Below are 11,971 nucleotides of genomic sequence, written 5' to 3'. Positions count from 1 at the left end.
TAGTCCTGATGTTCATTATAATTGACATTCAGAAAAGGTCTGTTATTTCTAAACAGAAATTATTAAATTGTTTTCACTGGTCAAAATATTATTATTGGTTATATTAACAAGAATATAATTATCAACAAAAATAACAAAAGAAGTGAAATATTTGACTCATCTACCCTCTTTCCATAAAATGTGGTTTCTGGCAGGTCGGCCATTTTGATTTAGGAAAAAAAAGGACTTCCCGGTGCAAACCTATCACATGACACATCCCTGGAAAGCCCAGGATGTCCTCTAAGGGTACTGTAGAAAGGGTAACTCAAAGTGTGAACAAAAAATAAGCTTCAACAAAATGTCCATTATAATGGACATAAGTCTATGGGCCGGTTCTCAGAAGGAGATAGATAGATAGATAGATAGATAGATAGATAGATAGATAGATAGATAGATAGATAGATAGATAGATAGATAGATAGATAGATAGATAGATAGAAAAAAAATCCCTTCTCACCCTCTGCGGGTGGTCTCTCTCTTTCATCCTCTGAGCTCGGGTCCTCTACCAGAGGCCTGGGAGCTTGAGGGTTCTGCGCAGTATCTTGGCTGTGCCTAGAACTGCACATTGGACTGAGATGTCTGATGTTGTTCCTGGGATCTGTTTGAGCTACTGCTCCAGTTTTGGGGTGACTGCCCCGAGGGCCCCGATGACCACAGGCACCACTGTGGTCTTCACCTTCCAGGCCTTCTCCAGTTCCTCTCTGAGGCCCTGGTATTTCTCCAGTTTCTCCTTTTTCCTGATGTTGTGGTCACTTGGTATTGCTACATCCACCACAACGGCTTTCCTCTGTTCTTTATCCCCCCCCACAATGTCCGGTTGGTTCGCCATTACCATCTTGTCTGTCTGGATCTGGAAGTCCCACAGTGGTCGTTCTCCACCACCTTACTCTGCTGAGAAAAACAGCTTGCAAAGAAGAGATGATCGACAAAGGGGAAGAAAATAAGCGGAAGACCAGGACACCAGTTACACCTCAGAACAAGATGCATGAGCGATGGGAACTCCGATGCCGATCCTATGATATTCCCGGATTCTCCTATCAACAGCCCAGCTGCCAAGAAATCCTGCGGCGATGAGCCTCAAGCCTCTCTACACGCCATCTTAAAAGCGGTGAACGACAGAGCGGACGAGGTTTTTAATATCATCAAGGATATTAAAAATTCTATTGAATTCATGCATGCCGAGATTGAAGACCTAAAAAACGAGAACTGTATATTGAAGAATAAAACTGCAAAATTGGAGGCGCCAATAGAAGATCTGCAGGACCGTGTTGCAGATGGTGCCTACGGCTCTACGGACTGCCTGAACATGAGAATGAAGATCTGAAAGAGAAGGTTTCAGCCATCTGTCACAAAATTGCACCTGATCTTGGATCAAAAGCAACTGAAGGAATCGACGTAGCTCATTGGCTGGGGAAACGGATCGACAGTAAGACCAGAGCAATCATCGTCCTGTTTGCTTATCGTTCAGTGAGGGACATCATCTGGAGAAGTTCGAAAAATAACATCTACCTGAAGAGAACAAAGTTCGTTTCGGCGAAGACCTTTCCAATGAAGACAAGGATGCCAGGTCTGCTCTGTGGCCTGTCATTGAACAGGGAGAGGGCCTTATGTGGATGGAAAGGAAATTCGAAGGGCTTCTGGAGAATAATGATTTTTTCCTCAGCAGTAAACACTACACTTTACAAATGGCTTAGCTAATTTTGATAGTGGCTTCAAATTTTATTTTAGGAGTCATCTTAAATGGGTGACTTTTTTTTTTAAAATTACTTTTCTTTAACTTTCAGAAAGCACGGAGGTATCTTTTGTATCTGTTAATACAAGGGGTCTGCGTAATGATATAAAACGTAAAGCATTTTTTCTTTTTTCCAAAGAGGCAAGAATAGACTTTGTTTTTCTTCAGGAATGTCATTCATGCTTAGAAGATGAATCCTTTTGGAAGAATCAATGGGGCAAAGATATTTGGTTAGCACATGGTTCAAACAAGTCAGGGGGTGTAGCAATATTAAAAGATTTACTTAACTTCAAAGGTAAAGTTTTAGATGTTACATCTGATCATAAGGGTCATTGGATTTTCATAGTGGTTGAATTTCACTCTTAGATCATTTTGCTGGGCAATATTTATGGTTATAATTTTGATTCTTTAAAAGTTATTTTCTTAAAAGAGCTGGAGGACACCATGTTTTTACTTGGTACTAAGTTTCCATCAGCAAAGGTTATTTTAGGGGGTGATTTTAATATGGTCTTTTCCAATCAACTGGATAGGCATCCCTCTAGATTTAGAAACGGACAAAACCATCTTATGGACTTCTCTACCCGGCTGAATTTATTAGACATTTGGAGACATCGTCATCCTACTGACATAAAATACACCTGGAGTAACAAAAGCTTTTCAACTCAATCTAGAATTGACTTATGGCTTATTTCAGAGGACATGGAGAGTCGAGGAATGGAGGTTAAAATTTGCTCTGCAGTTTTAACTGATCACAAAACCATTTGTTTAAAAGTAAATCTTTCTAATAAGGAGAGTAGAAGAGTGTATAACCACTGGAAACGTAATAATTCATTATTAAATAACATAGAATTTACATCATTTATTCAAAAACTAATCAAACAGTCCTGGACAATCGCTCAAAATAATAACCAATTTGAAAAATATTGGGAATTACTGAAGTATGAAATTAGAAGGTATGCAATCCAGTTTAGCAAAAGAATAAACCGCACAAAAAAAGAAAAGCTAGAGCAATTAATCAGATCTATTTCAGACATTACTACTAACATGTTAGATGATGAAGTTGTTGTAACACAACTACAGAAACATCAAGAAGAGTTAAATGAGATATATAAAGAAAAAGTATGTGGCCAGATTAAAATGGATTGAGGAGGGAGAAGAAAATAGCAAATACTTTAACATGGAAAAAAGAAATTTTGAAAAGAAATCAGTATCCAAATTAAATATAAATAATTCTGTAGTACAAGATTATTCAGTAATTTCAAAATATGTATAAACATTTTATAGAGATCTCTATAAAAATGATAACTGTATAAATAGCACAGATATATTAAACTCTTTAGTAGAAGTGAACAAAGCCAATGAATCTTTAAGAGGATTGTGATGAAATACTCTGTATTGAGGAGATAAAATGGTAATAATAAATAAAAGTCACCAGGCAAAGATGGTTTGACGTCAGAATTTTATCAGAAATTCTCGGCTGAACCTTCAGAATTTCTTCTCGTAGTTTATAATGAATCCATCAACAATGAAGAACTGCCCCCGTCAATGAAACAGGGTCTTATCACTTTGATCCCTGAACCAAATAAAGACAATTTAATAATAGATAATTGGCCTGGCATCACTCTATTAAATAATGACTATAAAATGTTGGCCTCCATTTTAGCTAAAAGACTGAAAAATGTTTTAAATGACATTATACATGAATCTCAAAACGGCTTCATGCCTGGACGCAACATTTCTGATAATATTCGATTAGTGTTAGACGTAGTTGATTACAAAGATCTTATCCCTGGTGACCCAATTATTCTGTTTTTAGATTATCAAAAGGCCTTTGATACAGTTAGTCACAACTTAATTTCTGACACATTGTCCTTTTTTAACTTTGGTAACTCTTTCATTAAAGCCTTTAAGACACTTTATAGAGATAACAGTTCCATAAAACTTCTATATGGCACATCTAGCCGATTTAATATCAATAAAGGGGTTCGTCAGGGCTGTCCGGCCTCCCCTTACATTTTTCTGCTTGTTGGCCAAATTTTAAACTGTTTAATTAGACAGAGCTCATTTGAGGGAATTAAAATATTTGATTGAGAACTTAAAATTTCACAACTTGCTGACGATACTACAGTGTTTTTAAGAAATTCTAATGAAATTCCTGTAGCTCTTTCTGTTATAACTAAATTCTCTAACATTTCAGGGTTGAAACTCAGTCTAAAAATTGTGAAATCCTTCCCTTATATACAACTGCTGTTACTGAAAAGTGTAATATCTATGTAAAAAACGCCATAACGTACTTAGGAATTAAAATATCCCCTCACCACACCAACATGGGTAATTTTACTGTTTGTGAATCTATTAAAAAGAAATTTAACAGTTGGTTAGCTAGGGATTTAACTATTTATGGTAGAGTACTATTAAGCAAAGCAGAAGGAATATCAAGGTCTCATATCTTTTCGCATCACTTGATGTTAGTAAATCACTCTGTTATAATCTGGATAAAATTCTCTTCAAGTTTATATGGAAAAATAAAGTCTATAAAATAAAACAATCTGTTCTTTCAAACTCTTTAGCTGAAGGAGGTTTAAATGTTTTGACTTCTACTGTCTTTAATCAAATGTTAAAAAATAATTGGATTAAAAGATTTCTAAAAAAAAAAAAAAAATCAAAATTCCATGTTTAATATTTTCCCATATCATCTGTTCAGTAAACTGGGGGTCTAATTTTTTTATTGTGTTGTCCTTTCTCAGTTGAAAAACTTCCAGTCAAATTAGCCAAATATCATCAGCAGGTTCTGCTATGTTGGAGTTTTCTGTATAAAAACCATTTTATACAGGTTAGAAGAACCTGTTAGAAGAACAATGCATCTTATGGAAGCATTGTTCCATAAGATGCATTACTGCATCTTATGGAACAATGCTTATATAATACATAAAAACAAATCATTATTTCTTCATAAGTGGGTTGACAATAATATTAATTTGATAAATCAGTTACTTGACAGCGATGGTGAGTGGTATACTTATGAGCATTTTATGAACAACAATAACATAGAAATATCTCAAAAGAATTTGAAATGATTATTAAAGCTGTTCCTCATAGTTTGCTCTGTTTAGCACAAACCAAACATCCAAACAATTTAAACCTTCATGACTCAATTTCAATTGAAGGAACTAATATAATGAATAAGAAATTTACAAACAGGTTTATCAGAACTCACTTTCTCCACTCCCATAAGTAAACATTGATGAGATTATCTGAGCAAAAAATAGTGGAGTGCAATCTTTTTATTGCCTCATAAATATATAATTACTAATAGGATGAAAGAATTTTTATTTAAGATTTTACATAGATATTATCCAGTTAAAAATAACATTTGTCGCTTCTCTCCAGATGTCAGCAACAACTGCTCTTTTTGTCACTGTGAAGGCGAAAGTATTGAACATTTATTTGTGGAATGTTCTCACACTACATTTATTTGGTCGGGTTTGCAAAAACTCCTTACAGAAAAAAATCGGAAAAAATATTGCTTTATCAAATTTACATATTTTACTCATCTTTAACATGTAGTGAATTTAACTTTTGTCTCTCTAGACTTTAACAGCAACGCCCTGAATGTCTTTAATTATTCTTTACTATTTGTTTTTATTATATTTTAATATTTGTCATTGAGTTTACGTCCATATTCCTCCATATTACGTTCATGTTATTTGTTTGAAATAAAGTTATTTAAAAAAAATGATATGCTGACTCATACATGGACTATGGACTCATAGACCATAGACATAATATAAGGATTTGCTTATATTATGTCTATGGATGTCTATGTGCTTACTGACGCTGACGTCATAACTGGTTGCCGGAAGTCCTACTGTATTGGCAGTGAAAGATGGCCGGGTTACTAAAGAAGGTACGTGTAGAGGTCATGTTCCTTTTAGTTTGTTAGGGATGAAGGCAGCGGGTGAAACCCAGTAGAATATCAGGCAACAACGTATGATGACTACTCGGCAGCAGCCAGGCTGCTGCTGTGCGAACGAGCCGTGAGCTTGAGAAGGAGCTTCTCAAGCTAGCATTACTCAGACAGTTTGATAGGTTAACTTAACCTATATTAAAACATCTATCTATCTATGGTTCATTCTCCATCATACATCATAGCTCTATGATGCAGGAGGTGGAAAAGCGCTGACAGTGCTAAAAGGGTTGAAGAGGTGGAATAAGTTTGATCTATCAAGCGTCTATGAATAACTTTAATCGAACAATAAATGGACAGGTTACATTTCTATTTGATACACAAACTTTTATATCAGGGAAACTGATATTTGTCCCGTTTGTTTTATTAACGGCCACATTAATAATAATAATTTAAAAAAACTTCTGTTTGAATTGAGTTCACTTAACATTCTGAATCATAACACACCTGCATTTCCCCTGTTCTTTCTAGATCAGTGTTTCTCCATCCTGGTCCTCACCGCCCCTGTCCTGCATGTTTTAGTTGTTTCACTTCTGCCACACCTGAATTGCATCTCTGGGTGATTAACAGGCTTCTGCAGTACTTGATGGTCATGCAATCATTTGAATCAGCTGTTCTGGAATAGAGGCACATCTAAAACATGGAGAGCAGGAGGGGGGGGGGGGGGGGGACCAGGGTTGAGAAACACTGTTCCTATTCACTTTCTCTTTCCTTTATTGTACTTAGACAAAAATAGTCGAACTGGATAACTCCTGGGCTCAGTTTGCCCAATAGTCTGATTTTAGATGTGTTTCTTTGTTCTTTTACTCGCTGCTCAGTGAAAGCTTACCTGATTGCAGGAGATAGTGGGAGTTTGTGGGTTTGTAGAACCTGAACTTACATCATCTCTCCTGTTCCTTTCCAGACCACCGGCCTCGTTGGCCTCGCTGTCTCCCAGAATCCTCATGAGGTGAGTAGGTAACAGTTTGTAATTTCCCAGCTGAAGGTATTCACTCAAAGATTTTCCTCTTTCCCAGCGTCTACGAATTCTTTACGCAAAGATCTTGGCATCACTGCAGACCATGCCACAGGACGCCGCATACAGGAAGTACACAGAGCAGCTGGTTAACAAGCGCTTAGACCATGTGAAAACGGTCAGCAGACCAAGTTCACCATGTCACCCAACAATTATTCAATTTAAAGATGAAGGTTTGATTTGCTTTCTGTTGACAGGAGCCAGATATTGGGAAGCTAGAGAAGAAAATAAATGGCGGACAGATTGAAGAAGTCATCTTCCAGGTAGGAAACAGGAGTAACTGACAGCAAAAGACGCTGGCTGTTCCAGCCAGCAGTCAAACCAAATATTGGTTTCAAGATGTCAAAGAAGCAGGACTGAAACTCAAAGCTTGAAAAGAAAAAAAAGGCAGAAAAGCTATCGGAATGATCAACACAGCAAATCTTTTCCTCTGGGAAGGTTAGGATGCTGCACACAGCAAGTAAGACCATGTGAAAAACATTTTTGATCTTATTTGTGGTTGAAACAGAAAAAATGGATACTGGAACTCCAGCCAGTATCTGATGATGCTGCAGCACATGTTGATCAGTGAAATCCTCAAAGAAACTGAGTTCTCTTTTCTGAGAGCTCAGTTTCTATCAAAACATGAACCAAATGTTTTGATTTGGTTTATAATTCTGGAAATGTTTTGTTTGCTCTACTTGTTTTTTTGTTTTTTTTTAAATCCAGCATGTGTGAGTGATGAATCTGTGCATCTGGGTGTCTGTGCACCCAAATGCACAGATACCAGACCTGTATAATATCAATTCTACGATATTTATCGATTAAAAAAAAAAAAATTCTCATAAAGTATCAATTTTTCCATCCGCGACTATGGACATTAAATCCTACTTCCACATGTACATTAAAAATTACATGTAATGAAAGTTACAGTTAATTAAATGTAATGAAACGGATAAATTCCATTATCTAAGTGAATAAGACAAGTTTTTTTTTTCTGCATAACCAAATACACTAAGCTACACAATTAACATTTAATTAACAAAGCAAATGTATAACAAAACATTTATTACACCATCAGTTCAATTACTTTAATTCAAGTCTATGGAACAGTCACAAAATATCACCAAAATCACTCTGTCCCTCTAAAACATTTCAAAAATTTGTAAAAATGTATTGAATAGTGATTATATATCGTATTGTGAGAATAGTGTATTGCTACTGCTTTAACAGATGGTCTTCTAATTGTATGACGAGGAGTATTTAGAAGGTTTTTAGTACCCAAGGAGCAAAAGTGGAATAACTTACAATTAACTAAAAACATGAGATGATAATCAGAACAAGCGCAGCTTAGAAATGTTGGAGGAGGAACATTGTTCCTTGGTGGAGGCCCGTCCACTAAGGAACAATGGAGCATTCAGTGGGTTTTAAGGCAGCAGCAAACTAAGATTGTTGCTCTGGTGACGGCTCATGTTCTGTGTTCCAGGCAGAGTGTGAGCTGAGTCTGTCCAGGAAGATGGCTGACTGGAAACCATGGGAGCCGCTGGTGGAGGAGCCTCCACCCAACCAGTGGAAGTGGCCCATCTGAAATGAGTTCATCTGTCATTCTGTTGCCTGTGTGTGTGAGAGATTTGCTTCTAATAAAGAAAACGCTAGAAGAAACATTAGTTCCTTTATTCTTAAAGTTAACTCATAGTGTTGTACATGGAAACATCAGTGCCTGTTCCTGCACGTGATCCAGCAAATTTATGACATGTAGTAACATTAAGAAATTCTGATTCTGACAGCAGCACCACTGCTGGCTCCTTCAGGCTTTGGGCCCCTGAGCAGCACTGGTGGCCCTCTGTAACAGCTGCAGCATTATGGGATAGATGGAAGCAAACTCTTTTCCCTGCCGAGCTCTCACCAACTGCACATAGGCCTCCAGGGCCCCCCTGTGGAGAGGACACACATCTTATAATTGATGGGAGCAGAGGAGTTACTGTGACTGCACCTGCAACCTGGCAGTGAATGAATAGAACATTTAAACAGAAAATAAAGAGTTCTAAAATCCAGACTGTTACAGAGTGAGGAGGAACTCTGAGTGTGAGACTGAAGTGCCTCCTGTACTTCCACAAGCTACTAAAGTCAAATGATGACCACAAGAGGTCATCACTGCCCACAAATACAATCCTAGTGAGTCTGAAAAGGTGAATGGTGGAAGAAGAGAGGAGCCCACCTGATGAGGGCGAGTCTGTCTCTCTCAGAGGGGTGATCATCCAGCCACTGGGAATAACGTGCAATGGACCACTCTGCTCTCTGTGGAGGGGCAAGCAAAGTTCTGGATCATCCCAAACTATGTGTGTGTGTGTGTGTGTGCGTGTGTGTGTGTGCGTGTAGACCTGATGAGGTGATCTGAGCTCAGATGGGGCTCTGGTGAAGAGAAAGTGAAGCACGGTGCTGTAGGGGATCAGGTCACCTACTGCAGGACTGCTGGCGATCAGTTCACTGGCCTGAAACAGCAGAGGTCTGAAACACAGTACACACGTTTCTTATGTCACACACACACAGTGTCCAAAACTTCACCAATGAAAAGCCTCAATGAAAAGCTGAAAGGTCTGATTGCACCTAATCTACGTCTACAACTACAAGAGTAGTAGATGTTCTCTTGTGCATGTACTACAAGAAGAAATAAAAACATGACTGGAAGCTTTTTCTTGCTATTTTTCATTTCAGCTCATAAAAAAGGGGGCATGCAAATAAGGGACCAACAAATGGTCTCAGCTGATGTAAAATGCAAATATAGTAGGATCTTCTTTTTAAGGATTTTTGGTTTCTCTGCAAAGGTCTTCCTCCTGGGCGGGGACTCAAACTTGTGATGGCCACGTCAAAGACTGAGGCAACAGATCCTCAGCCACCGCGGAGCCCAGAGAGGATTTTTATTTGTAATGTCTTGAAACCACTCAGCAAACATCCAGGCTATGTTTCCGTGAAAGCTCAGTCACAGGTTTCATGGCTGGCATTTACTACATAGTTAAAATAGAGCAGGACGTGAACCAACTAATTACTAAAATGACTGAGTTTGGTTCTTGGTTATAACCACACAAATAATTTGCAAAAAGAGGGCACAGACCTGAAAGAGCGCAACATCCTGTATGGCTTCCCCAAATCAGACACTCTCCTGCACAGAGGGGCTACAGCCATCTCCATCTGACACACAGATTCACACAGTAATAATGCAGCATGCACTATTACAGACAACACAGTTCAAAGGGCTTGGAATCTGGACTGGATTCTGAACTGTCCAAATCCCACATTTCAGCAGATCCTTGCCTGTGCAAAGTCAGCAGCCAGCCTCATTTTGCCTCCTTCCCCCAGTGGGCGCAGGAGGCTCGCATGGCGAAGGAACAGCTCAATGGCTCTCTGGGCGATGGACTCTGTGTTGTCATAGACGAAGTCCACACACTGGAAATGTTTGAAGTAGTCAGCCATTACTCTGGAGATGAAACCCTGCAGCTCCTTCATGTACAGGGAGCATGGAACGTCTGGCTTATCAGGGCTGGACAGAGGCCTGGAAAACACACACACACACACACACACAAAAACTGAATATTGAATATTAACATAAAACTGCATCATTTTTAGTTGAGAGAAGGACAACTTGGAATCTCAACAGTTGTGCAGACTGAGAGCTAATATAATCGTCTCTCTTTGAGGTGTCATTCAGAAAGGATCACAATGTGTCTCTTCTGATATTATGTGTTGGTGACAAAAGTTCAAAAAGAATGGTTGATGTTGACTAAATTTAATGTTAAGAGCAAACATCAAAACATGATTTCGTAAAAGCTCCGTTACAAAATCAGGAAAACTATTTCCTACATAAGGAAGAAGCTCATTTCAACCCAACCACCTCACTGGGTTCAAATAGAAGTTTGTGCCTCTAGATAAAAGTGGAGGCCAGACATACTTTAACTTGCATCTGGCCTCCATGAAATACAGCATGAAAAACAAAACAACTTCAAACTATGTGTAACTTCTGCTTGGAATGTTTCAAAGATCCAACCAGAACACACTCAGCCTGGGAGATCGTCTCCCATCTTTCTTATTTCACAGAGGAACAAAAAGAAAGTAAATGTCTCACCCTGAGAAGTCTTCTTGGTGAAGTGTGATGATGATGGCCTCAATAGAGTCGCTCACAGACTGTAGCAGAGGCTGCACTGCGCTGCTCATCAGGGCCTGAACTCCCTGAGGTCAAATCAGGTAAACAGTTGTTATTATGCAGTATTCAGCCACGCCCCTAACACCTCCCAAACTCCAATGGACTGACTACTGACCAGCTCTCCGACTAACGGGTCCAAAAAGCCTCTAATTCCTGAGTATTACCACAGATACAAATGTAGAGGACATTTTGTTTAAGCTGGGCGCGAGAAAGATGCGTCTAGACTCTAACTACCTTCAGATCCAGACGTTATGACCCGCTTCAGTTCATGAATCAGACATCGGAGTAGCCCGCCGATGCCCGACAGCATAAACCACACCTGTTAACGGTAGCTCTTTCTCTATTAATAACGTGCACTTGTTACAGCTTAGATAATTTTAGAGACCTGGACTGAGACCCAGGGTCATTATTTATCATAACTAAAGAAACGTCTGAAGCCCTCCTAATTTACTAGGATCATGAACATTGACTTTACATTAACCAGATGATTTAGTTTTTTAGCTGACTTAATTCATTTAACTATCCACAGCATCAATTTAGACTTTAATATTTTATTAGCAAGGCAATTTTGCAAGGGTCAGTGCAGCTTCAATCAGTAGCAGAAATAATCAAATAAGTAAAATCAATAATCTAGCCCATCTTTTGCTGACACTGTGAACTAAAAAAGAGAAACTTTGAGAGAGACAAACGGAGTTTGGCATCTTGAACCCCAGAACTGGCCTGATGATTAGAAAGGTGTTGCAGCAGCAGAAGGCGGCTCCCAGTACAGGAAGAGTACTGACTTAGAGCGGCAGGTCTCGGCCTCAGGGTGACTTCCTCATGCGCGTAGCGGTCCTCAGCTTCTTGTCTTGCAGCTCTGTAGCTCCTTTCTCCTCGTTTCACGATCTTTCTGGTCCATCGAGAGATAGACGAGCAGGTCTCATGGAAGGAACGCACCCGTTCATCTTTCCCTTGGTCTTTGTCTTTGTGGTCTGAACCCAGCTGATGAGAGAAGTGCAATTTGAAGCCACATGTTGCGGGGCTAACGGGTTGGTCCCCATG

The 11,971-nt window shown here is 38.9% G+C and overlaps 2 protein-coding genes across 3 annotated transcripts in view; one reads left to right on the top strand and one right to left on the bottom strand.

Annotated features, from left to right (window-relative positions):
* Positions 1-5,581: 5,581 nt before the first annotated feature.
* Positions 5,582-8,394, top strand: ndufa5 (NADH:ubiquinone oxidoreductase subunit A5). Its single transcript, XM_015020993.1, has 5 exons — positions 5,582-5,678; positions 6,643-6,687; positions 6,755-6,871; positions 6,951-7,016; positions 8,219-8,394. Exons 1-5 carry the CDS (start codon positions 5,658-5,660, stop codon positions 8,318-8,320), a joined length of 351 nt encoding a protein of 116 aa, XP_014876479.1. The 5' UTR covers positions 5,582-5,657; the 3' UTR covers positions 8,321-8,394.
* LOC106938810 (conserved oligomeric Golgi complex subunit 5-like) overlaps positions 8,391-11,971 on the bottom strand; it is a 32,632-nt gene continuing 29,051 nt past the window's right edge. For both annotated transcript variants that reach the window (XM_015020986.1, XM_015020988.1), the window contains exons 8-13: positions 10,853-10,956; positions 10,045-10,282; positions 9,845-9,921; positions 9,114-9,240; positions 8,951-9,030; positions 8,391-8,666 (exon numbers count right to left, since the gene is read on the bottom strand). In XM_015020986.1, the coding sequence (XP_014876472.1) occupies positions 8,540-8,666; positions 8,951-9,030; positions 9,114-9,240; positions 9,845-9,921; positions 10,045-10,282; positions 10,853-10,956 (753 nt within the window). In that variant the 3' untranslated portion in view covers positions 8,391-8,539. The remainder of the gene's footprint in view (positions 8,667-8,950; positions 9,031-9,113; positions 9,241-9,844; positions 9,922-10,044; positions 10,283-10,852; positions 10,957-11,971) is intronic.

Source organism: Poecilia latipinna, unplaced genomic scaffold (genome assembly GCF_001443285.1).
Source record: "Poecilia latipinna isolate Pla-1442-1.1 unplaced genomic scaffold, P_latipinna-1.0 Scaffold2698, whole genome shotgun sequence".
Lineage (NCBI taxonomy): Eukaryota > Metazoa > Chordata > Actinopteri > Cyprinodontiformes > Poeciliidae > Poecilia > Poecilia latipinna.
This window is presented reverse-complemented; position numbering and strand designations above follow the sequence as displayed.